The following is a 27,983-nucleotide window of genomic DNA, read 5'->3' as shown; positions in this document are numbered from 1 at the left end:
CAAAGGGCAGACAGTCTTTTATCGCCCTTTGGACATAGTTCCAAATTGCCCTCCAGAATGGTTGGATCAATTCACAACTCCACCAGCAATGAATTAGTGTCCCTACTTTGCCACATCCCCTCCAGCATTCATTACTTTGCATAGCTGTCATGTTAGCCAATCTGCTAGGTGTGAGATGATACCTCAGGGTTGTTTTGATTTGCATCTCTCTGATTATAAGAGATGTAGAGCACTTTTTCATGTGCTTATTAATAGTTTTGATTTCTTTGGCTGAGAATTGCCTGTTCATGTCCCTTGCCCATTTGTCAATTGGAGAATGGCTTGATTTTTTGTACAATTGATTTAGTTCTTTATAAATTTTAGTAATTAAACCTTTGTCAGAGGTTTTTATGAAGATTGTTTCCCAATTTGTTGCTACCCTTCTGATTTTGGTTACATTGGTTTTGTTTGTACAAAAACTTTTTAATTTGATGTAATCCAGATTATTTATTTTGCATTTTGTAACTCTTTCTAATTCTTGCTTGGTTTTGAAGTATTTCCCTTCCCAAAGGTCTGACATGTATACTATTCTGTGTTCGCCTAATTTTCTTATAGTTTCCTTCTTTATGTTCAAGTCATTCATCCATTTTGAATTTATCTTGGTGTAGGGTGTGAGGTGTTGATCTAAGCCTAATCTTTCCCACACTGTCCTCCAATTTTCCCAGCAGTTTTTATGAAATAGTGGATTTTTGTCCCAAAAGCTGGGATCTTTGGGTTTGTCATATACTGTCTTGCTGAGGTTGCTTGCCCCCAGTCTATTCCACTGATCCTCCTTTCTGTCTCTTAGCCAGTACCAAATTGTTTTGATGACCGCTGCTTTGTAATATAGTCTGAGATCTGGGACTGCAAGACCCCCTTCCTTTGTATTTTTTTTTCATTAATTCCCTGGATATCCTTGATCTTTTGTTCTTCCAAATGAACTTTGTTATGTTTTTTTCTAAATCAGTAAAAAAAAATTTTGGAAGTTCCATGGGTATGGCACTAAATAGATAGATGAGTTTGGGTAGGATGGTCATTTTTATTATATTGGCTCGTCCTACCCATGAGCAGTTAATGTTCTTCCAATTGTTCAAGTCTAGTTTTAGTTGTGTGGAAAGTGTTTTGTAGTTGTGTTCATATAGATCCTGTATTTGTCTCGGGAGATAGATTCCTAAGTATTTTATTTTGTCTTGGGTAATTTTGAATGGGATTTCTCTTTCTAGTTCTTGCTGCTGAGCTGTGTTGGAATTATATAGAAATGCTGATGACTTATGTGGGTTTATTTTGTATCCTGCAACTTTGCTAAAGTTGTTGATTATTTCAATTAGCTTTTTGGTTGAGTCTCTAGGATTCTTTAAGTAGACCATCATGTCATCTGCAAAGAGCGATAATTTGGTCTCCTCCTTGCCTATTTTGATGCCTTCAATTTCTTTTTCTTCTCTAATTGCTACTGCTAGTGTTTCTAATACAATGTCAAATAATAGAGGTGATAATGGGCATCCTTGTTTCACTCCTGATCTTAATGGGAATGGATTTAGTTTGTCCCCATTGCAGATGATATTAGCTGATGGTTTTAGATATATACTGTTTATTATTTTTAGGAATGACCCTTCTATTCCAATGCTTTCTAGTGTTTTTAGTAGGAATGGGTGTTGTATTTTATCAAATGCTTTTTCTGCATCTATTGAGATAATCATGTGGTTCTTGTTGGTTTGCTTGTTGATGTGGTCAATTATGTGGATAGTTTTCCTAATGTTGAACCAGCCCTGCATCCCTGGTATAAATCCTACTTGATCATGGTGGATGACCCTTCTAATCACTTGCTGGAGTCTTTTTGCTAGTATCCTATTTAAGATTTTTGCATCTATATTCATTAGGGAGATTGGTCTATAGTTTTCTTTCTCTGTTTTTGGCCTGCCTGGTTTTGGAATCAGTACCATGCTTGTGTCATAAAAGGAGTTTGGTAGGACTCCCTCTTTGCTTATTATGTCAAATAGTTTGTATAGTATTGGGATTAACTGTTCTCTGAATGTTTGATAGAATTCGCTGGTGAATCCATCAGGCCCTGGGGATTTTTTCTTAGGAAGTTCTGTGATGGCCTGTTGGATTTCTTTTTCTGATATGGGATTATTTAAGAAAACTATTTCTTCTTCTGTTAGTCTAGGCAATTTATATTTTTGTAAATATTCATCCATATCACCTAGGTTGGTATATTTATTGCCATATAGTTGGGCAAAGTAGTTTTTAATGATTCCCTTAATTTCCTCTTCATTGGAGGTGAGATCCCCCTTTTCATCCTTGATGCTATTAATTTGCCTTTCTTCTTTCCTTTTTTTAATTAAATTAACCAGTACTTTGTCTATTTTGTCTGTTTTTTCAAAGTACCAGCTTCTAGTCTTGTTTATTAGCTCAATAGTTCTGTCACTTTCTATTTTATTAATTTCTCCCTTAATTTTTAAGATCTCTAGTATGGTTTTCTTCTGGGGGGTTTTAATTTGTTCATTCTCAAGTTTTTTGATTTGCATTTCCAATTCCTTGGTCTCTGTCCTCCCTAATTTGTTAACATATGCACTCAGGGATATGAATTTTCCTCTAAGTACTGCCTTGGCTGCATCCCATAAGGTTTGAAAGGATGTTTCACCGTTGTCATTTTCTTCAACGAAATTGTTAATTGTTTCTATGATTTCTTCTCTAACTATCCGATTTTGGAGTATCATGTTATTTAATTTCCAATTAATTTTTGATTTGGGTCTCCATGTACCCTTGCCGATCAATATTTTAATTGCCTTGTGATCTGAAAAGGCTGCAGTTAATATTTCTGCTTTTCTGCATTTGCGTGCCATGTTTCTATGACCTAGTGTATGATCTATTTTTGTGAATGTGCCATGTGGTGCTGAAAAGAAGGTGTATTCTTTTTTGTCCCTATTTATTTTTCTCCATATGTCTATTAATTCTAATTTTTCTAAGATTTCATTCACCTCTTTTACCTCTTTCTTATTTATTTTTTGGTTTGATTTATCTAAATTTGATAGTGGTTGGTTCAAGTCTCCCACTAATATGGTTTTACTGTCTATTTCCTCCTTCAATTCTCCTAGTTTCTCTATTAAAAATTTGGATGCTATACCATTTGGTGCATACATGTTGATTAGTGATATTTCCTCATTGTCTATACTTCCTTTTAGCAGAATATATTTACCTTCCCTATCCCTTTTGATCAGGTCTATTTGTACTTTGGCTTTGTCAGATATCATGATTGCAACTCCTGCCTTCTTTCTATCGGTTGAGGCCCAAAAAGTCTTACTCCAACCTTTAATTCTAACCTTGTGAGTGTCAACCCGTCTCATATGTGTTTCTTGAAGACAACAAATGGTAGGGTTTTGGGTTCTAATCCAATCTGCTATTTGTCTGCGTTTTATGGGTGAGTTCATCCCATTCACGTTCAAAGTTATGATTGTTATTTGTGGATTCGCTGGCATTTTGATATCTTTCCCTAGTTCTGACCTTTCTTCTTTAGCTTTCTTCTTTTGAACCAGTGAGAAAGTGTCAGTCCCCCTAGTCCCCTCCCTTGAGATGCTTCCCTTTCTATCCCCTCCCTTTTTATGCTCCCTTCCCCTCCCCCCCTCTCCTTCCCTCCCTTTTTGTACTCCCTCCCCCCTCCCCCTCCTTGATTTTCCTTTCTTTCTTGCCCTAATGGATAAGATAGAATTCAGGATCCCACTGGATCTAGATGTTCTTCCCTCTCAGATTTGATTTCACTGAGAGTAAGGTTTAAGTAATTCCACTTCACGCTCTCTTCCTCTCCTTCTCATATGAGAGTTCTTCCCCTCCCCTTCCCATGTGTATCTTTATATGGGAAAGATTATTCTATTGATTCCCCCCCTATTTCTTGAAGTTAATCTTAGTATTATCGCGGTTCCCCCCTCCCTTTTCCTTTCTTTGCCCCAACTTTCCCCAAATCTTCTTAATGCCCCAATCTTTCCCTATGCATGTTTCTTCTAACTACTCTTATGATGATACAATTTATGAGAGTTACACAAAACATTTTCCCCACATATTAATATATATAATTTGATGTAAATGTAGTCCTTATAGAAGAGAGTTTGACTTAAAGAAAAAGATAAGATTTATCTCCTTTTCCCTTTCTTTCATATTTACCTTTTCATGTTTCTCTTGCTTTCTGTGCTTGGATATCGAACTTTCCACAGAGCTCTGGTCTTTTCTTAGCAAATGCTTGGAAATCTTCTATTTTGTTGAATGCCCATACTTTCCCCTGGAAGTATATAGTCAGTTTTGCTGGGTAGTTGATTCTTGGTTGGAGACCCAGCTCTCTTGCCTTTCTAAATATCGTGTTCCATGCTTTGCGGTCTCTTAGTGTATTAGCCGCTAAGTCGTGTGTGATCCTTACGGGAGCCCCCTTATATCTGAAGCTCTTCTTCTTGGCTTCTTGTAGGATTTTCTCCTTTACTTGGAAGTTCTTGAATTTGGCAATTACATTCCTAGGCGTTGTCTTTTGGGGATTTAGTATAGAAGGTGTTCTATGAATCCTTTCTATTTCTATTTTGCCCCCTTGCTCCAGAACGTGGGGGCAATTTTCTTTTATAATCTCCTGTAGAATAATATCCAATTTGTTGTTTACCTCTGGTTTTTCTGGGAGACCGATAATACGGAGATTTTCTCGTCTTCCTCTGTTCTCCAGGTCTGTGACCTTCTCAGTGAGATATTTTATGTTTTCTTCCAATTCATTAATTATTTGGGTTTGCTTTATTGATTCTTGCTGTTTTATCATCTCACTTTCTTCGAGGTGCTTAATTCTGGTCATTAGGGACTGGTTTTGCTTTTCAGCCTTGTCTGCCCTTCTATTGGATGCTTCGAGTTCTTTTTCCAATTGAGCATTCTTATCTGTCAGACAGCTGATCTCTTTCTCCCATTTTTCTTTCCAGGTTTCCATCTTTTGGATAAGTTCCAGTTTGAGATCTTCCAGAGCTTGTTGATAGTTTCCATTTTGGGAGGCGTGTTCTGAATTTTTTTGGATTTCCTCCTCATTCTCCTCTTTTCCTTGGGTACTTCCACCATAAAAGTTTTCAATAGTCACTTTTTTCCCTTTCTTCCTGGAGGCTTGATTTTGGGCCATGTGAGCCATCCCTTTGGTGGTTTTATTCCCCTTTCCTTTTTGGTCTGGGGTCTGGGTTATATGAGCGGTTTTTCTGTGAATTTAGGTTACTTCAGACTAGTTCTTCCCAGCCTCCGAGCCCAGGTATTCAGCTCCGCCCAGATAATCAGCGCGCGGTGTTCAGCGCAGCCCGCCCCAAGTACAGCTCCGCTGGATTCTCCAGTGAAAGCGCCCTGAGACGTTTTTTCCTGGCAGTCCCCAGATCCCAAGGACCCTGGAGTGCCCCCCCAGACAGAGACGCTCCCCACTCACTCGCTGTCCCGGTGAGCGCTCAGGTAGCTCACTCTGGTTTAGTGGGGGAGGTGGGGTGGGGGAAGGGCGGCTCAGTTCACTTTTCTGTGCAAGCTTTTCCTTCTTATTTTAGTGTGGAAATGTTCAAGCCCCACGTACCTTTGCCTCTGTGGGGTACTGGGGAGTCCTTCTGTTCCTCCAAAGGTGATTTTATGCTCCTTTGATGTAGTCTATTTCGTTCGGTGCCGGGGAGAGGAAGCGTGTGGAGTCTAGATTGCAGCCATGATTACCCGGAAGTGATCGGGACATACTTTTTTGACTATTATATAAAATTCAATCTTGACTAACATGAAAATAATTCACATTAAGATTATAACTTAGAATTAGAATTTCTACCAGTGGAAAAAAAAATCTTGTTTTTAGCCCTAATATCTGAGAAGCAAACCATCATTAGTATTTTAAGCTGTCTCTTAGTTTAACATATAAGAACATATATTACAATGCCTGGGACAAAGAAAGCACTTATTATATGCTTGTTGACTGACTGATATCGAAAAGGTCTTAGCATGTGAGTTCAATTTATAATATACAATACAGTGAAGTAGACTATGTATGACTAGAAATTACATCAAATTCTCATGTCAAATCTTAGCAAACAAGACAGAGCTCAAGATATACAGTAAGGCAACAGATAAAAGGAATTCTATAAATTATTTTAAATATATAATTTTTAAAAGCACATAAACCTAAAAGGAAAAAGCTTGTATTCATTTGTGATCATTAGGATGATGATAATAGATAATGATAGCATTTGTATGGCACCTATTACAGTCAACCATATTACTAAGTACTTTACAAATAGCTCATTTAATCCTCACAACTACTCTTTTATTAGTACCCGAGTAATGACTAGTACTGAGGTAAGGAGTGACTTATCCAGAATCACACTGATAGTAAATGTCTGAGGCAGGACCTGAATTCAGGTATTTCTGATTCCAGGTCTAACACTAGCTGGCTCACTGAGGTCAACTTGATTTAAGGCATCAGAATATAATAACTGTTTGAATGTCACATACATTATAAGTAAATTAACATTAAAATCACAAGTAGCAATATAGCATTGGTACACAGTGATAGTGAACCTCTTAGAGACCAAGTGCCCAAACTGCAACCCTCACACTGCATTTGAGCCCCTGCCTTACCCCAGACAGAGGAGGGAAGAAGCACTCCCATTGGGCTGCTGGGAAGAGGGACAGATCATGTGACAAAAATCCTCAGGGAGGAAATGCTCCCATTAGGCTGCTAAGCAGAGGAATAGGTCATATGAGAAATGTCCTCAGGTCCATGGAGAGGGGGAAGGGAGCAGCACCCTCCAGCACACATGCCATAGGTTTGCCAACATGGGCATAGGGGATAGTCATAAAACCACTAGTTCAATTCTGATCTTGGAAACAGACATATAATAGTAATCATGTCATTTAACTTCTCAGTGCTCCAAGCAACTCTCCTATGCCATTAGGTGCTCAACCAGGTGTTTTCCACAATGATGAAATCATAGGGTCTCCCCTTCTGAAAACAACTTTGTTTCAAATTAACCTGAAAACTTTTATTATAATGCACAATTAAAGACAAAACTAAAAACGAATTTTATAAGCATTTTACGGGACTTCAAAAAATAAAAATAAAGGTCTAATTTAGTGACTCTAACAGGATTTCTAAAGTCATTATTAATAAGTTACTTGTTAAATGGGCAGAGAATAAAAAAGCAAACAAACCTTTTACACAAGTTGGCTTGTTGACTGTTGTCTTTGATCCTAATCCTAACTGGCCCCAGTTGTTGCTGCCAAACATGTATAGTTTACTATTTCCTGAAAAAGAAGAGGAAATTAATAAAAATCTATCATCTTAAACATACAGTGTTAGACAAGATTATGTACCTTTAAGTAGGCCATAACTGAAAAATAGCACTATATCTCATCACTTAATTGAATTGTTTTGTACTCCTACTTATGTTTAAATTATTTTGGGCAAAACAGAATTTCTACTACACAGTAACATTTTTTTTATAAAAACCACAGATCTACTCTTAAAAAACTGTAGGTAAGATCACTCATACTTTAAACTTAATAAGGGAACTTACAATTAAAGCATATTCTTTGGTGAGCCCTTTGGTAAAGCAAATAATCATCTCTTTCTAGGTTTTTGGATAACAAATTGCTAAAAGCAGGTTACAAGTGTAAAAATGCAATAAAACAGATTTCCCAAATTTTATTTTCACCATACAGGGTTTTACTGACCTGTTATAAGAGCAGTATGTTCATCTCCACATGATAGATATGCAGGTATATCATTTTTTAACCAGAACTTGCTGGGAATATTTTCTGCAAACTTGCTTTTTCCAAACGTGAAAACAGCACCTGAATCTTTAAATAGAAATATTTTCTGCATAAGAATTTCTACTACATTGTCCATCAAAATGAAAACAAAGAAAATACTTCAATAATCCACTTATACACAGGCTTTCTCTCACCCAGCTGCTTCTACTCTGGCTTAATTTTATATCTTCATTCTTTTGATAGAGTTAAATTTAATTTTATTGAACAAATCTATTAATAAGGAGGCAGCTAGGTGGCTCAGTGGATTGAGAGTCAGGCCTAGAAATAAAAGGGCCTGGGTTCAAATCTGGCCTCAGAAACTTCCTTGCTATGTGAAGGTACTTAACCTCCATTGCCTAACCCTTATGGCTCTTCTGCCTTGGAATCAACCCAAAAAATTGATTCTAAGATGGAAGGTAAGGATTTAAAAAGGAAAAAAAAATATTCTGAGAAAGGGTCTGTCAAAGGGTTCCATTACACACACACAAAAAGTTTAAGAACCTCTGCTTTGTAACTAATCCCCATTAACGGATCCCTATGTTTGGTTTTCCTAGTAACAGAGGATCTCTGGTGAGCTATCATTTCACACTTGATAACCAAGACCTCACCATGTTCACATCTCACCTCATCTCTAGATTTCTCTAGTCTGAAATAAAATCCCTCCTCTCTTAGCTTCCGTGACAATTTGTGTCATTCATTTGGCAATCATGTGTTACCCCTATGACATACTTTCTATTACTGTTTCAAACTTTTAAAATATTTTGTTATTTGTGTTCCAATTTTCCCAAATAGACTTCAGAACTCAAAAACAAAGACTACGTCTTATAATATTTATTTCTCTCCCTCAACCCCCAACAAATATACAGTACCCTAAAAGAAAAAGATGATTACTAGCTAGTTCTTGATTTTTAAAAAAAACTTGTCTCACATTTTACAACAAAGAAGTTTTCCTATGATACCAATAAAACCCCAATCCTGGAGATTTGGTCAAAGAGCAGAACCAGGATAACATTGTACATGGAAACTGTAACATTGTGGGATGATCATATGTAACTGACTTTGCCACTAATAGCAATGCAATGATCCAAGACAATCCTGAGGGACTTATGAAAAAGAATGCTATTCACATTGAAAGAAAGAACTGTGGGAGTAGAAACATAAAAGGAAAACATTTTATTTATCATTTTTATATGGGTATAGGATGTGGGGTTTTGGTTTTTAAAAGATTACTCCATTACAAAAATGAATAATATGGAAATAGGTATTAAGTGATAATACATGTATATATAACCCAGTGAAATTGCTTGTTGGTTCTGGGAAGAGGAAGGGAAAGGGGGAAGGAAAGAACATGAATCATATAATGATGGGGAAAAAAACCAAATTTTTACAAAAAGGCAACAGCAGCCCATTTTCCTATTCCTGAATTTCCTAAACAATGTTACAGCTATATAATACGAATACAATACTAAATATTAGTAATCTGCATAATGTGAACAGAAGGACTATAAGAAAATGTCAATACTAAACATAATTTGCTTCCTCTAAAATACTTCAGTTTTTCAATACTTTAATGAATCAATGAGTATTCTTTCCATTGGGATAGACCACAAGGCATCTAAGCATTCTTCAGCCTATCCAAGTTTTATCTGTATTCTATGGATTTTTTCCAATAAGGTTGGAAGCTTTCCTTTGTGCTTTTGGTCTTTTTGTTTTTACACTGTAGGATGAAAAGTGGAGGACTCTCACAGAAGAAGTGCTACATGCTTTTCTCCTGCCACATGAACAGCCCTCTTTCTTTTCTGACTATATTTATTCCTTCAGTGACAACTGTTTCTCTTGTTTCCTGACCATAGCCTCAATACTTGGGCAACTAGATAGCATAGTAGAGGGAATGTGGGGCCTGGAGTCAGGAAGGCTCAATTTTGTGAATTCAAATCTAACCTTCGACACTTACTAGTTGTGTGACTCTGGGCAAGTCACTTAACCCTGGTGACCTCAAGTTTTCTCCTCTGTAAAATAAGATGGAGAAGGAAATGGCAAATCACTCCAGTATCTTTGCTAAGAAAATCCCAAATGGTGGTCAAAAAAAGTCATACATGACTGAAACAAATGAAAAACACCCAAAGTCTCAACAGTGGAAACATGCCTGTTTGAACCCACTATGAATCTCTTCATTGCCCTTTCAGCCACCCAAAATTTAATTCCTCAGAAATTGTAATGTTCTAAGATCCATATAGTATTAAAAGGAGAATATATGTGTTGAAAAGATGCATCTTTGCACCAAAGATAAGCTTGAAATACACAAAAAACATTCCATAATTTCCCAAATCCAATCCTCCCACTCTTTACTTAGTATTCCTATCTGGACTCAATCTGCTATCTGTCTGTAATATTTATAGCAAATATATGTACATCAGTACTAACTGAAAAGACTGGCCATCCATCTATGTGTTACAATCTGAACAATAGACAATTGGCATTATTCATCCACTTAGTTTTTTCTGCATGGATTGTTAAGCCAGTCAGTTTTGGTTTCTAATCCAACTTACTGGGAGCTGTGTGATATTCTAGGCTTCATGAAAATAGCACATTATCCTTCACGAATTGAGCATGTCAAGGAACTCACCATCTACAGGGAATCCTATTTTCATTTGGACCCTGCACCAGACATCATCCTAAGGAGTGGAAGGAAAAAGAGGTCTAGAAAAAGCTTGATATAAAAATCAAATAAGCCACATCAACCAAAAGCATACATGGATGATATTGGCAGGAGAAAACAAAATAAAAAAGAATGAATTTTTCAACATTCCTATAATGATCTATTTTCATCAGCCCCTGTGATGGAGGAAGCACAATTTTGGACTTTAACAATTTAGTTCAGAATGCACTATACTAAGAAGAAAACCCTTAAGATAGTAAAGTTGAGGAGAAACAACTGGACTAAACCAAGAATACACTGAAGAAATATGTGTTGGTGGTTACACTATCTTGACAGTACCAAATGGGGCTCCTTTACAAGACAGTGACCAGAGGGAAAGATAACAAGAAAATGGAGGAAAATATGAATTTTGTTCATGATGTGTTCAGTCATGTTTCAGTTGTGCCTGACTCTTCATGACCCCATCTGGGCTTTTCTCAGCAAAGATCATAGAGGGATGTGCCGTTTTTCCTCCACTCCTTTTACGGATGAGGAAACTGAGGCAAACAGGGCTAAGTGACTTGCCCAGGGTCATACAGCTAGTAAGTATCCAAGGTAATATTTGAACTCCAAAAGATGAATCTTCCTGACTCCAGGCTCAGTACTCTATCCACAGCTGCCCTTCGATATTAATATCCAAAAAAAAATGAGAAAGCATCAGTGTTAGCTTCTGATCACCAATCTTTCATCTTATTTATAAAAAATTTATGAGAATAATTCATGCATACTGAAAGAATCATTGATGAAAATATGAGAAAATAGTCAAGCTTTCACAAAGGATTCTGTGCAATATACTTCATCTTTCTTCATACAACTAAGAAAGTAGAACAAAAAAATTGTAAAGGCTCTTACTTCAACTAGGACTCTTGTGCATACATTAAGATCATATAAGACTCCTTGATAAATGGAACCACAGAGAACTTTTTTCACTGACCTTCTGATTGTTAACATTTAGTGTCATAAAACAACCCTCTTCAATGTCCCACTCAAAAGCTACCTAATGCCTTCTACTGATCTCTTTGGAATGTTCCATAGGCAACAAACTTGCTTTCATCTTAAATATTATCTTTTCCCATTTCTTCCACCTCTCTCAGGAATCCATGATGTCGGTCTCTCTATCCAGTCAGTCAGTGTTCCCCTCCTCATTCCCTTCTACTTAATGGTTCAGATGGAAGAGTTGGAAAATTTCTAGTTCCCACTGCCAATTCCAGGTTCTTCTCCTACTATCATCACTCTACTCTCATCTTTGAGATTCATTCTATCCATATCTAACACACAATAAAAATTATGATAACTGTTGTATATTTTCTTTCCTCAATGAGTTCAGTGCCTTGAGTCTTTCCACATCAACTCTTGAGTTCATACAAGGAGATGTCACATACATATTGAAAAAACACATACATATTAAAAAAACATATTGAAAAAAATTTCTCAACAAACTCCTTTTTCTGGGATCTACTTCTTCACTCAGCCTTACCCACTCAAAAGAGGGTCATAATCTTGATCAAAAATCTCCTTCCATATTCATGAACTTTGAAATTCCCTTATCTAATCCCAATCTCTTGTCATTCCAACTCTCCCTATGTCTTGTAACTCCAAACTGTTCTTTTTCAATCCCTCAACCTCTCAGTTCTTTCAAAAGCTTACACTAGCTTCAAGATCCTTACACTAGCTACACTACTTTGATGAACCAATTCAACTCTACATTTTTCTCTTCTTTTGAATTCCTTGCCCTTTTTCATATCAGCAATGTCACCCTGAAAAACCTTGGCCTTGGATGGCTCCCACCAATCACTGTCATCACTCCTACACACATGCTATTGAACAAAGCTGGAGAAAATCACAAAACTATTCTGACAGGGTCTACTACAAATTTTTGTTATATAAACTTAATTGGGGGCTCACTATGCCAAGGCAAATTCTTTTATACTTCCCTGATTAGTTCTTTATCCCACCCCTCATAGCAGCTCTTCCAAACCTTGAAATTCCTCCTCAAATTTCCCATTCCTTGCTCTCCCCACTCCAAGCTGTCAAAAACTTGGCCCCAGATTTTACAGAAAAAAATATTAAGATCATTTACCAAGAACTCTTTGTGCCACTTCATCTCACATCCCAGATGCCTTTTGAAACTCTCTCCACTTTACCCCCCCCCAAAAAAAGTGACCCATTGCATCCTGTCTTCTTCAGGAGATTGCCCTTTCCATTTTCATCTTCACTCTTTCTTTATTAGCTGTTCCCCTATTGACTACTAAAATGCCCATGTCTCCATCTTCAAAAAATCCTCACATGTTCTGTTAATTAGTACTAGTTACTGGCTCACATCTCTCCTCCCTTTTGTGGATAAACTCATTGAGCAGTCCATCCATAATCCATTCCTCCACTGCCTTTCCTCTCATCCTCTTCTTAACTCATTACCGTCTGGCTTCTAACCTCATCACTAAACTCAAAATACTTTCTCCAATTATTATTAAAAATCTCTTAATCGGAAAATCTGATTTTTTCCCTCCTCCTTCTTGACCACTCTTGAGCCATTGCCAATCATCTCTTATCCTTGATGCTCTCATTTCCCTAGATGTTTGTCACATTAATCTCTCCTGGTTCTCCTCCCACCTGTTTCTTTTCTGTCTCCTTTTCTGAATCTTCATCTACATCATGCCCTCTAAAAGTGAGTGCTATGGGGCTCTATTCCTGTCCCTCTTCCCTTCGCTTTCTATACTATTTCACTGAGCTATCACATCAGCTTCCTCAGATTAAATTATCTCTAGTTTGATGACTTCAGATCTACTTAGTTGCCCTAATCTCCAAACTTGTATTAAATTATCCATTAGACATCTCAAACTGGATGCCTCTTTGATGTCAAACTCAACAAGTCAAAAAACAGACTCATCTTTACCCCCCAAAAAAAACTCACTTCTAGACTTTGCTATTATCGTGGAAGATAACATTATCTTCCCTGTCACCCAGTCTCTTGACTTAGAGGTCATCATTAATACCCAATTGCCTCTCACCCACCATATCCAATTTGTGAATGTAAATTTTACTTTCAAAGCATTTCATATATATGCCCCTTTCTTTCCTCTGACACTTGCATATTCCCCTCATTCAGGCCTTCATCTCCTCATGCACAGACTATTCCAATATCCTGCCAGTTGGTCCACAAGCCTCTAGACACTCCAATCTATCCTCCATTCAGCTGTCAAAGTGATCTTCCTAAATTGCAGGTATGATCATATCACACCCCCCCCCCCACTCAATAAACTCTCCTGGCTCCCTATTACCTCTAGGATAAAAAGTAATATTCATTATTTTACAAAGATCTTCACAACCTGGCCTTCTCATACCTTCCAATCTTAACCTTACTCCCTATCATGTATTCTTCAATCCAGTGACTTTCCCCTCTTTGATGTTTCTTGCCCAAGACACTCCTGGCTTCTCTGACTTCCTTCCAGATCCAGCTAAAATCTTATCTTCTATGAGAAGCTTTTTGTGATACTTGTTAATGCCAGCACCTTCCTTCTATTGACTATTTCAAATTAATCTTTTATATATTTTGTGCACAGTTGTTTCTCTCCTGTCTTCCTTGTTATACAATGAATTCCTTGAAAAAAAGAGACTGTCTTTTGCCTGTTTTTGTATCCTCAGTATATATAATGAGCACTTAGTGCTTATTGACTGAATTCAAATACTACCTTATGCTTCAAGGAAGCCTTTCTCCAACCCCCACAGTGCCTTTCCCTCTAAGATTAGTTTCCATCTACTCTGTGAGATACTTAACCAATTTTTCTCCTGTTGCTCCAAATTAGAATGTGAGCTTCTGAAGAGCAAGAGCTGGTTTTACTGTTGTTTTTTTTTTTTAATATCCATGGAATTTGGTAAGTTTATTGTCTTTAAAAACTAACTTAAAACAAATTATCAAAATTAATAAATGCTTGTTAACTAACATACAAAATATAAAGTTTATATATGTTTTCTTCCTAAACCTAATTACTATCTGAACTTATATTATTTAAATATTTTAAAACTTTCAGTTAATATGTACTATTATTGTTCATTAGTCATGGTTGACTCTTTATGACTCCATTTGAGGTTTTCTTGGCAGAGACACTGAAGTGGTTTGCCATTTCCTTCTCCAGTTCATTTTACAGATAAGGAAGCTGAGGCAAACAAGTTCAGTGTCTTGCCCAGGGGCACACAGTTAGGATATGTCCCAGGTCATATTTGAACCCAAGTCCTCAGGACTCTAGGCTTGGTACTCTATCCACTATGCTACCCAACAGCCTCTCCCAAGGCTATTCTTGCTCCCAAATTTAGGTATTTCTTTTGTCTGTTTTGGATATACTCATTGGTGTGCATGTTGTCTTCCCTAGGTATAAATAGCAAGCTCCTGGAGTCTGGAGCTGTTTCTTGACTCTGTATCCCCACTTTGCATCCAGCAGGTGATGAATGGATGCTTGTTGAACTGAAATGAATTACAGTTGCTTACCAATAAACAAAGGCAGAGCAGGACATGAACTCAATACCAAGCACTTACTACTGAAGACTAAACCACGAGGGCATCCCTTAGGGACCACAGGAAGGCAGCTTGGATACAGGTGAAGTGCAGTCCCTGGCGTGATCAACCAGCAGTGTGACTTTAATAAAATCACCTAACCCCTCCCTGGGTTAATCAAAAGGGATTTCGTGCTCCCCTTAAGTGCGCCTGAGGGGTGATTCCCTAAATGGGTGAAGGCTCCCCAAAAGGACATTTATCTTTTCTTGTGTTTGTAGCTGACTTCGGGGTTACTATCCACGTCCCCTTAGATCTCACTCACATCTCCAGCCTCGAGGACTTTATTCCATCCCTGGCACCAGACCCTCCATCCCGCGTCCATCCCCCGCCAACCGTCACCTGTAGGACCTCGGCCCGACGGGGCGAAAAGCCCGGACAGAGGGGGTGCACTACCCTGGCACCTCCGGCGATACTCACCGGGCACCAGCTCCTCGGGCTCCCCCATGTCGGGGGCGGCTCGGCACGGTCTAAGGCTGCGCCCCGTCCTCCTCCTCGGCGGCCCCCACGGTCCCCATGGCGCGGCTCCGGGCATCAGCGGGGGAGCGCGGGCCCTAGTTCCCGGAAGTCAACAAAGAGCCGCCAGGGGCAACGGGGGCGGGGCCAGGAACGGAATGAAGAGTCACCGAGCGGGGGAGGGGAAAGAGAAGAAGAGAGAAGGGTCCACAGAGCGCGGCCAAGGGTGGGCCGGGAGAGCGGGATAAGAGACTCGTCCCAGGCCGGAGCTGGAGCCGGAGCTCGGGCCTCGCGCCCCCTCTCGGCCTGGAGGAGCCCCGATTCACGATGCTGGGGCGCTAATACACATGCGCATTGTGCACTAACTTCTCTAATCTATCTCTCTTGTCTTTTTCTTACTCTGTCTGTCCCAGTTCATTGTTCCATTGTATGGTAATAGATCAGGGACCAAAGAGTAACATCGATTTCAAAATGGATGCATTTTAGTATTAAAGCCTTTCCAGCTTCCAGGGTTTAGCATAGTGCCGGGTACATAGTAGACAATTAATATTCATAGAAGTGACTGATTTTCCCATTTCTTTTATTGCCTCCTGAAGCCACACAACTGGAGACGTACATTATGTTTTAGATTTACTTATCGGTGGACATGTTGTCTTCCCGGAGTATAGAGGTCCGGAGTTGTTTCAATTATTGTCTCTATATCTCTTACTTTGCATCCAGCAAGTGCTTGATAAATATTTGTTCTAGGGATTTCGATTCAAAATCCCACCTCTTTCAAGAAGGCTGTGATTCAGTAGTAACCTTGCCCTTGAACTCTCTGGCCACTTGCAAGCTCTTGTGACCATAGGGCATCTAGCAGGTGCTTAATAAATACTTATTGAATTGAAATGAAACAGCCTGACTCCGATTGAAAACATCAACGTCCACAAGCACTGGAATGAATCCAGTCACAGGCTGCAAAGTAAAGTTTTTGATACTCTTAAACTCTTCCACTCCTCAAACGCTAGAGGTAAAGCTGGGTAGCTCAGTGGATTGAGAGCCAGGTCTAGAGAGGGGAGATCCTGGGTTCAAATATGACCTCAAACACGTCCTAGCTGTGTGACCTTGGGCAAGTCACTTAACCCCCAATGCCAAGCCCTTACTGCTCTTCTGCCTTGGAACCAATATGCAGTATTGATTCTAAGGAGGTAAAGGTTTAAAAAAATGGATAAATAAAATTTAAAAAGGAAAAAGAAAAGAAAACATCTCAAAGTCACAGTTCTCCTGTAACCGGCACATTGGATTCAAAATGCATGTTCCTTAGCAAAGGTACTATTTGGCTTTAATGGCAGATTAGCTAAATTCATCCTAAATTCTACTGTTTGGCTAATTTCAGTAAGAAGAGGTGATCAGGTGAGTCCCTAATTAATTTGACAGTAACCCCAATCAATTTGTTGAGATTAAAGGTCCTTTGTCCAAAGGGCATCTTCAATAGAAGTAGACATATGCCAGATGGGCATTTGTCAACCAAAGAATGAGTATGAAGTACTAACACCTTGGAGGAAGGAGAAAATGATATGAAATTAGTGGGACAATTATTTGTCTGAAGAGACTATTATAGATGAAGAGGGAACTCAGTAATTAACTTAGATATTTAAAAGAAAAGTACAGAAAATGACAATAGACAGGTAACAGGATGCATCAAATAGACCTGTAAAAAATAGTGTCAGGATGCTGAATCTCAGAATGAGCCACAGCTTGGGTGGTGTAAGATTAAAATTAATATCCAATAACTCCAAGTATTACATTTTATAAGATTTATTAATAATCATTTGAAGTAGCAGAAATAAAATGACAAAAGTAAAGAGAAGTTTTTCCTGACCATATTGAGGGAGAAGCAAGAGAGAAGGGGCAAGATCAAAGAAACTTTATCTCCAAAACATAAGGAGATAACAGAAGGATGAAAGTGGAATTCTGGGAAATGGAGTTCTGGGGTACAAAATTCTAATTACACAATCCCCCCTGTAATTCCAGTAGAAAACAAGCATATAGAAATCTCCCAGATTTACATGCCTACTTTCCCAATGGAATCAGTACACATAACCAACTTAAAAGATCTTCAACTAGAAGTACATACAATATTGTACTCTCTATGGGGAAATTACAATAATTTGGGAATAAGAGGGAAATTAAAGAGAAAAAGAATAAAACCAATGATTGCTACATTGACAAAAACCAATTAGGGATGTGATATGGAAATCACTTTAAAAGACTGATATATATTAATTTAAGGTCGCCAAGGAATTCAGCTATGTAATTCCTAAATGAAAACTCGTCAGCAGTCAACCTTTTATGGAGTTTTTTAATTACAAACAGGAGGAAGAAAGGTATGAGAGAGAGAAAGTGAGAGAGAGAGAAAGAGAGAGAGAGAGAGAGAGAGAGAGAGAGAGAGAGAGAGAGAGAGAGAGAGAGAGAGAGAGAGAGAGAGAGAGAGAAAGGGGAGAGAAGGGAATAGGGCTTAAATACCCACTCTGCTTAGGTTGGGCCAAAGGCCCAAGGCCTTGGATAGCCAAGGCAAAGAAAAGAGATCAGTCCCTGTCACTCATGTGACCAAAATGGAGAAACAGTCTGAGGGCCTCCACTCCAAGCACCAGGCTCCAACCACCACACTCTCCTCCACCCAGGAAGTCCCAGCACTCCTGAGCTCTCCTCTACCTCACTTCCTGTGTCTCACCTGTGCCAATGGTGGCTCTAGCTTAACCCACAACCGCCCAGAGGTCTGTCCCCTTTGCACATGTCTGTTGAAGGCCATATTCTCAAATAATTAAATCTTGAGCTTTGCTGCAGCCCTTTCTAAATCCTGTTACCTTGAGTAGGGTGGAGATTGTAGTTTCTAAGACCTGATTCTGTCATTCCAAGTATCTCTATTGTTATTGATCAGGAAATAACCAAATCCCACCCTCTAAAGAATGGTTTGAACAGGGTTGAGTAGTTTTGAAATTCACAGGGAGTAGTCCCCTTTAGCATAAGAGTATACATTTATAACAAATGCATTCAACCCCCCACAGTTCAAATCACCACATTCCAAACTTCATTCTGGATCTTTTGGTGCAGTATGTGGATACTGCAGACATCTTCATGGCACCTTCTCCAAACAGTTCGCTTTCTTGTTTTGGGGAAATAGCAAGTTTTTTATCCTAAAATTATTCTCAAAAGAATTTAAACTTTGCATTATAGGATAATAATACAATTCCCCCTGAGGAGAAAAACACCCAGATCGTCCAGGGATATATGGCTGAGTTAGGAGATATATGAATCAATTGTCAAAAGAAATAAAAATCAAAAAATTCAAATAAAAGAGAAAAATAATTTCTAGATGAAATATAAAATATCAAAGTCTTATGTGTATAAATTCTAAGTAAGGAAAAATAAACCCATAACAGGTCTTTGAATCAGGGCCCAATTAAAGTAATTTATGTCCCACAAGCTTGTAGTAGCAATTATGTACTTACCAAAACAGAAGCCAGGACTATGGAAAATTGCCACACTATATAAGACAGAAAAAGGACTAGATTTTGAAGCAAATGGGAAATAGCATTATTTAGGCTGATTTTACATTTGCTCTCAGTAATAGGGGAGTCAGAATGGCCAACAAAGTGAGATACTTGGTATTAGTGTAGATCTGGAGCAAGGGAACCTTGCATTTGACTTTGCAAACAGTCACTTCCTTGAACCCCCAAATAAATTCAAGTCCCCAGTCTTGGTGCAGACTCTCATCAATCCCACCAGGATTAATTAATTTCTTTGACCTTGTGCTCATTGGCACTATGCAGATTAATTTTGATCTCCTTGGCATTGTGCAGTGGCTCTTTTGTGATCCCTTCTTCTGGAATCAGACACAATTATTAATCAAAGTCCCATAATATTTAACAATCAGTGGCAGATTTTCATAGTCTAAAACTTTTGGGTATTGTTAAAGGGAAAAGGAGGGGAACCCCTGGGATGATGATATAATGGTTAGTCAGAATGAGTTGGAGAGCTAACCCTCAAGAATTCCCTCCCCATCCAAACAGAGAGTCCATGGCTGCCCTCTGTCCTTACCTGGGGAAGGTAGAGGCACAAATAAATGCAGAGGTCTATACCAGGTTAGGGATTACCACAGAAGTGGAGAAATGTTGGTTGGTTAGATAATTTTGCAAATCCTAACCCCGTTGATGCCCCTTCTGGTCAAAACCCTTGCTGAAGGAAGATCAATGACTTTCAACCCAGGATTTAGCTTAACCTGGATCTAATAGACATCTTCCACCAAATAACCCTTCTCCCACCAGTCCTCCTTCACCCTCTTGGTAACAAATCTGACTGTGTTTGTTCTTTAGTTGAAATGTGATTTAATAATGAATAACAAGGAAAGGTTTGGATAGAGGGATGAGGGGTCCCTAACTAGAATAAAGATCAATCAGCCCAACCCTTAGAAACCCTTGGCCAAAATTGAGGTTTGTCTTTTCCCTCTCTGCCTAAAGATAGAGCTGCTTCTGCTCTTCCAAACTATCTAAGAGAAATGGTGATAGTCTCTAGGAAAAGCAGGCACAAGAAGAGAGAGATTGGTCTTCTGTGGTCCCAGCTCCTCTCTGGGTAAAACCTCTTGAGAATCTGGCTGCTGATCACTTCACATGGATCCCCTTTCAGTTCAAGCAAGATGGTCAGACTGCTAGGTTCATCGAGGCATTGGAAAATGCCTCAGGAAATATATTTCCAGGAGAATCCTCTCTGATGACTCCTGTTCCTCCAGAAGCCAAGAACAGACTTCCCAGATAGTCCATTGGGCTCCCTCAACTGCCCCCCCTCACAATTCTAATGACCTTTGGTCTTTTACACAGTTATCTTGCTCTCATGGCTTCCTCCGTGTGAATTCCATTCCTTCAATAGGCATTGACATTCGGCTAATGGACATTTTAAATTTACCCTAGTGAAAAATCAGAAAGCCATTAATACTGGCAACATGTGCTTCAAGTACTAAAAATGAGAGAAAAAAGATAACTCAAATACTGTATTGTACATACAAGGAAAAAAAATAATAATTTTTTTAAAAAATCAAAAATATATAGTTCACAATCAGTGACACACTGTGTCAGTGAAGCAGAGTCGGAATATAAAGGTTTCTCACCCCAAAATGAGATCCATTTCCTTTTTAACTTGGCCATGATGCACAGTGAGTGCAAATTATTTTCACCAATTAACAGCTTTTGAAAACAGTAGTACAGAAGGCAATGACCCTTCAAAGAAATATCAAAATTCACAAGAGCCCATTTAATAACAAACCCACTCTCATTAGGATTCACATGAGTCTATAACCAGTTCCTGTGTGACATTTTTTAAAAAACTATGAAGCTCATGGATACTTGTCACGAGTTCTCCAGATCTAGGCAATCTTTCAACCTTGGCTGAGATATTTTGAACAAAGTCTATTACTGCCTTCATTCCAAAATGTGGCAGAAGAGCCCAGAAAAACACAGACCTCCGTACTGCTGATGAAAACCTTCTGGGTCTAAAATGCCACCGAGAATCTAGATCATTCTGGTGAAAGATTAGAGTAAGTTGAAAAATTACAAATATAAAAAAAAAACATCCAGGAATCACTAGGCTCCATTATAAAATCCTTCCCACCTCACTATAAAAATAATAGGCAAATTGTAAAACTAATAGGCAATGGATTAATTATGAGTTCATAAACTGATTTTGATACTCTGCTTGCTGTGCTTACAAGGTATCTTCAGTTTTATAAGTGAAGTGAAGCTTATAAGTGAACTTCTCTTCAGGACCAGAAACAAGGATGCTAAAGAGACTCTTGTTATAAAAATAAAATATTTATTGAAATATATACAAGAATAAAAGGATTTCTAACTCTAAGGGATTCTAACTCCACCCAAATAAAACTCCTAGGTTCCACAAAGAACCACTTCTCCCATTTTCACAGGCTACACTTATCCTTCCTGATCTGACTATCCTAAATTTTTATTATTCTAAATAAACTAACACTATTATCCTTTTAATTCTAAACTTCGCCTCCAAGTTATAAAAATAACAAAGGCTAGCTAGCTGATTCTCAGCAAGAACCAAGTTAGGACTGAGAGAGAGAGAGAGAGAGAGAGAGAGAGAGAGAGAGAGAGAGAGAGAGAGAGAGAGAGAGAGAGAAAGGGGTGGAGGTGGGGGCAGAGAAAAAGAGAGAGAAACTCTTCACTATCTCCTAGAGAGTAACTCCCAACTCCCTCCAAGTAACTGTTGCACCCAGAGTGTATAACTATCACAGAAAAATCATTAAAATGTCAACATTTGAAACTGACACTGTATTAGATCTGCTTCACACTCCAATTCTTTCTCAAGCCATATTCTCTACTTATCTCCAAACTAATATAACAAGACTTAATTTCTAATATCATCCTTATATCCTGGATGAGATTATAGCCTATCACAGGGTAACCAAGCCCCTTGGGAAACCTCCCTCCTCCAGTAGGAGACTGTAAAAGTGCAAAAGGCATGTCTTTATATGTCCCATCCATTGCAATGTGGAGGCGAGGACTACAATAATGAAAATCACTTCAGATGTCTCATCAATTACATTTTTAATAAATGCAGAGGTGGGGAATACAATAGTGCCATTGCACTTCACTTCAACTACTAAATGGACCCTTACTTCTTGTTATAAACAACGCAAAGTCAGGCAAATGATCAGTCAGAGGTAGTGGTACTATTAGATATCTGAAAATCACTTTTGAAGACCCTTTAAAATCAATTGAGATATTTAGCTCATTAAATTCTCCAAAGGCTGTATACATGTTGTAACCAGTTTGATGGAGCCCATCCATCATCATCTATGTGACAATTAACAAAGGCAAAAAGGCACAAAAGGTCATTTAGGCAATGTGTGACCTTGATGGAAATAGAGATATACCCAGCATCCATAAGTGTGAATTTTAGTTTTACTCTACCCTTCTTAGTCTTTAGAATTCTAGCAACCAGGAATGTATATACCCCCACTTAAGGATTAAGTGTTGGGGAGGAAGGCCTATGGCCCACATGTGTTAGCAAGTGACAAATCAGAAACAACTGACCGACCCCCTAGGCTGTCCTAAGCCAAGCTTAAGCCACCATTGGTACATGTGAGACACGGGAAGTGATGTAAAGAACTGTCTTTATATTTCACGACACTTCCTGTGAGAGGAAGACTTTACCCTGGAGGAACTCAGTGTGAGACCTCAGACTACTTTCTTTTAGATGGTCACATAGTGAGTGATAAGACTGACTCCCTTTTCCCTTGGCTTCTGGAAAGGACCCTTGTCTGAGGCCTCTGAAATCCTGCCTGGCTCAGCCCAGGCCAGAGCAATTCAATTCCCTATTCCCTCTCTCTCTCATTCTTAATTTCTTCCTTCTATTGTAAATAAACCACAATAAGTTCCATTCTGACTTGAGTATTTCATTGGGATTTAGAATTTAAATCCCTGGCAACCAACTAAGTTTATATTCAGCCTCAACCCCCTAAATTTACCCTTAACATAAAGAACTAAGGTTTTGCCATGGAAAAGGGTTTGTGCAAGTTGTTTATGGACTTTTACAAAGGTATTTTCTCCAGACCAGTCATAGAGTTAAGTACAAAGATAATGTGACAGCACATATAGCTAATGACCAAAACATAGTAGCTGAGAATGACTTAATATAACATATTAGATTATATATATAATATTAGATTAGATAAATATGTGAACTTAAAAAAATTAAATCATAAAGCAAACAATCAGCAAAAACAATATATGTGACAGGATACAGGCACAGAATTCAAGAGTCCTCTTCTTCAATTTGGCTAGCTATGTTACAGAGAGTTCTTCACTCTTTGGAGGGGAACAAACTTAAACAATTAACATCAATAAGGTAATCAGGTCTGAAAAGTCTTAAAATTCACCTCCAGACTCATTAAGGTTCTTTCCCTCCCAAGTATCCTTTGTACCCTCCCTAGATTCCTTTAGTCATACTTCTGGGGTTCCCCATACCTGCACTAAGCATTGGATGTTTTGCAGAGACTGGGCAGATCAAAATGGCAAAGGGGTATAGGGAGAGGAATCTCCCCTGTGAATCTCGAGATTACTCAAGCTATCAGCTTCAAGGTATCCAAGTAGTACACTCATGAATAGTAGTAAGCAAAGACATCCTAAAGCTATAATGCACTGCTCTTTCATAGTGGGCCATGCTTGCAATTCTACTTCTTGTCTGTAGGTGGTGCTACCCTAGTATGTACTGGCTAAAGTGAAGAGGTTTGGAAGAGTAACCTTCCTTCCCCTCCCCACTAAGGGTAAAAACCGCCAGGGAGAACAAAGGAGTATTTGAATAGAAAATACAGGTTCCATCTGATGTTTGGGTCAGGAAACCCCAGAGACTAATTTCCAAAAAATTTGGCTTCAAATCCACTGACCTGCTACCTGCCGGCCCTCCTTGTTATCCTGGGGTTTAGGGTGTAGAGGATGGCACAGGAACCCCCTCCCCCCAGTGTGGACTAACCCCTCAGTTTCCACCCTCTCAACCAGAAGCATGAAAACCCCCAGGGTCAGCTTAAAAATTGACTTGGAAGTTAGGAGAGGAGTGGGGTGAATAGTATGGATTGGCTGCTCCCACAGTGTGTTCCCCTGCTGAAAAGCAGCTAGTGCAGGCTTGAGACCTACATGGGTGTGGGGAGGGATGGACCCACAACCAGGAGTCAGGGGGCCAGCCACTTAACTTCTCACCTTTTGCCCCTGGAACCTCCAGGAATTGGCAGTATTTCAGGGCAGCAGCAAGGAGCACTCGCAGCAAGGGCACAGGGCAGGTAGAGATCCTGCTACCCCATTCACGCGGTAGGCAGGTCCCTACCACTGGAAAAACTCACTAGCTTTAATCAAAGGCTATCTTAAAAAAACTGAGAATTCTTTTTCCAATTTCAGTGGTTGCCAGAAATGTAAGATTAAAATTAATATCCAATAACTCCAAGTATTCTTTTATAAGATTTATTAACAATCACTTGAAGTAGAGGAAATAAAATGACAAAAGGAAAGCCTGAGTAAAGAGGAGTCTTTTCCCAACCACACTGAGGGAGAAGCGAGGGGGGTGGGGGGTGGGGGGCGGGGTCACAGGAACTTTATCTCCAAAACATAAGGAGGTAACTTGAGGATGAAAGTGAAATTCTGGGAAATGGAGTCCTGGGGTACAAAATTCTAATTACACAGTGGCAAGCTATGAATATTAAATAGTGGGTTTGACTTGCTTGTTTGTTTATCTCTGTTATAAGAAAAAGAATGATCAAAGAAAGTAGGAAAACAATCACATGGAGGGGAGTATCTGTTCCCAAAATCTGAATCCCAAGTCAGTTGTAGGGGTAGCTTGAGAAAAAAAGTCAAGAAAAATTTTACATGTCTCTAGGCTGCCCCTTCCCCTAATTTATAATCATGTTGGTTTTTTTTTCTGAACTTTTTCCCCTTTCAAACTTGTTTTCCTGCGCTTGCCTAGTTAAACTCTTACTGCATTAATTGCCTTTGGAATATTTCCTCATTTTACATCTTTATGCAGTCATCAGATCTCATTGAAGATTGCAGCAGAGTCTAGCCAAAACCTACTGTTTTAAGGAACAAGGAATGTACAGACATAAAACCCTAAGTCACATAGGTCATATTTTGACAATTGCCTAAATAACCCTTGGACTGCCAAGGTACCTAGCTTAGGGGAGATAAAAATTAATCCCAGAGGGGAGGTATTTTTGTTCCTTTAACCTCTAGCTCATGACCTTTTGCCAACTGATGCCATTGGGACATGGGACATGACTCTGTGAGAGGAATGGGAAAAGAGAAGGAAAGAAGTGGGGGAAAGAGAAGGGGAGAGTGAAAAGGAGGAATGGATTGTCTGCTGACTATTTGGCATCTGATTTTATATTATTTATCCTTGATTCTTGTACCCTTTGACGAGTCTCAGTAAAGCTGTGATTAGCATTGTTGAACTCTGATGATATTTTGAACAAATCTTGGAATGTGAAGCCTGTCAGGGCTGGTTCATCTGTTTTTTGAACCATTTTTACTTCCTTCCCCTTTAGCATTTTTCCCCCTTTTCCCACTTAGTTAAAGCCTCACTACCTTTGGAATATTTCTTCAACCTAAAACTATGTACAGCATTTGAACAGGTAGATGGCTAAGTGGAGAGAACATTGGCATTGAAGTCAGGAGGACTTGTGTTAAATCTAGCCTTAGATGCTTACTGTCGATATGACCATAGGCAAGTCTGTTTGCCTCAGTTTTCTCATCTCTAAAATGATCTGAAAAAGAAAATGGCAAACCATTCTCTTATCTTTGCCCAGAAAACTCCAAATGGGGTCACAGAGAGTCAGGCACAACTGAAAAATGGCTAAATACACACACACACACACACACACACACACACAATTATATGCTAGCTAAACAGAATTTAAAAGATATGGATGGGCATATCCTATAGATACCTAGACCTAAAGATGAAAGGTCCTGGGTTCGCATATGACCTCAGACACCTAGCTGTGTGATCCTGGGCAAGTCACTTAACCCAATTGCCTAGTCCTTATTGCTTTTCTACCTTGGAACTAATGGATGATTATTTATGACATAAATATATTTTATTATTTAGTTTAAAAAATTAAATGGAAATTTTAAGTAATACAATCCTAAAAATTTAAATTGAACAAGCTATAATGGAAAATACTCTCTGGTCCAAGTGAATATACAGGTGAATTCTATCCAATGTTTAAAGAACATTTAATACCTTTATGACATCAAGTATGAACAAAAAAAGTAAAAGAAAAAACTACTCAACTCTTCTTATGAGACAAATATGGTAAAATGCTAAATAGGTGAGTGATAAAACAAAGACAGACAATTGTAGATTGAAGACCCAGACAAATATTGTTATAAAAATATTAAACCAAATCATTGCAAAGATACTAGAGCATTGTATACAAAAATTTGTTTACTCTGACCAAATTGGATTTATTCCAGAGAGGCAAGGGGAGTCTAATATTAGGTAAATAATTAAAACAATTTATCACATTAAAGCAAAAGGAAAGAAATCACACAATTTATCAACAGATGCAAGAAAAGCCTTTGACAAAATATGATACTAATCTTTCCCCAAAACCCTGCAAAGTTGAGGCACAAAAGGTCATTCATTTTACTATGATAATTGAAAAATGAGAATGTATTTATGTATATACATATATAGTATCATAGACAAATATATGCTTATATACACATATAAACATAGACATATATAACTAGATATATGTGCATGTATGTATATGTGTATTTTATATATATTTATATATAAACAAAAAGCTGACATTATATGTATGGGAGGGGGATAGAAATTTTACCAATAAACATAGGGAGAAGTTGATGAGTGATGGTGGTAGGGAAAGAATTTGCACTTGGAAGTAGAGAACAAGTAGTATCCTGACTCCCATTCCAGTACCAACGTGTCACAGTTTTCCAGGAGAGAAAGCATAACTAGTATTGAAAATAATGGGGGCAGCTAGGTGGCTCAATGGATAGAAAGCCAGGTCTGGAATCAGGAGGTTCTGGGTTCAAATCAAGTCACAGACCATTTCTAGCTATGTAACCCTGGGGAAATCACTCAATCCCAATTGCCTATCTCTTACTGCTCTTCTGCCTTAGTATCTATAATTATTATTGATTCAATGGCAAAAGTAAAGGGTTAAAAAAAAAGAATGGTCAGGGATACCGTGCCATCTGGGAAGAACCAAGCCCTATGAACTCCAGAAGACAGAGATAGCACGAGAGTCTAGAAAGAAGTCTAAAATGTTGGAATGCTTTGTTCATTATGAAATGGGAGGTCCTAGAGACATGGAGAAGTGTAACATTGGAGGGGTAGGGTTGGGTGAATGGAGAATGAAAGAATGGGAGGCAGAGGTCAAAGGCTCATAGATTTAGTTAGTGAGGACCTTTGAGAGTTCAACTCCATCATTTTAGAGATGGGGAAACCGAGGCGTCAAGAGGTCAAGTATCTTGCCCAGTAGTCACTCAGCTAGTAAGTATCCTGGAGATAGGATTCCTTCCTACAATCTCTTGTGTCCAATTCTAGGGTTTTATCTAGTACATTATGAAGAGGTTGGATTTCTCTTGGGCACCCAAGGATTCAGAATCACAGGTACAAGACAGCAAGAAGGGGCAGGAGTGTTCTAACCTTATGGGTTCTCAGGGCAACAATAGATGAGAACAGCTTTGCTTTGTTAACTAGGAAAGGCTTGCTTGTTAGGGAAATGGAAAGGACTATGTTTGGAAATAAATGTGAAATAAAAATTGTAGACATCAGTGTATTTTAAAAGTATTTATAAGGATTTTTCTTTTTGGTAATATGATTAAAGGGAATAACTGGTATTTTTCCTGATCTGTCCTTTCTATGCATTTAGCACATCTCCCACCACAAACTGTTGTAATACTATAACAAATCCTC

At 38.6% G+C, this 27,983-nt stretch overlaps 1 protein-coding gene across 5 annotated transcripts in view; it reads right to left on the bottom strand.

The window, feature by feature from the left end:
• RPGR (retinitis pigmentosa GTPase regulator) overlaps positions 1-15,837 on the bottom strand; it is a 116,049-nt gene extending 100,212 nt beyond the window's left edge. For 3 of the 5 annotated variants that reach the window (XM_056826251.1, XM_016433366.2, XM_056826252.1), the window contains exons 1-3: positions 15,459-15,837; positions 7,717-7,842; positions 7,195-7,287 (exon numbers count right to left, since the gene is read on the bottom strand). In XM_056826251.1, coding sequence (XP_056682229.1) covers positions 7,195-7,287; positions 7,717-7,842; positions 15,459-15,573 — 334 coding nt within the window. In that variant the 5' untranslated portion in view covers positions 15,574-15,837. Of the gene's footprint in view, positions 1-7,194; positions 7,288-7,716; positions 7,843-9,748; positions 9,768-10,420; positions 10,470-15,458 lie in introns of those variants that run through there. The other 2 variants (XM_056826253.1, XM_056826254.1) reach the window with 2 other exon arrangements.
• Between the last annotated feature and the right edge of the window lie 12,146 nt (positions 15,838-27,983).

This window comes from Monodelphis domestica, chromosome 4 (assembly GCF_027887165.1).
Source record: "Monodelphis domestica isolate mMonDom1 chromosome 4, mMonDom1.pri, whole genome shotgun sequence".
Taxonomy (NCBI): domain Eukaryota; kingdom Metazoa; phylum Chordata; class Mammalia; order Didelphimorphia; family Didelphidae; genus Monodelphis; species Monodelphis domestica.
The sequence above is the reverse complement of the archived record's forward strand: the minus strand, read 5'-3'. Positions and strand labels throughout refer to the sequence as shown.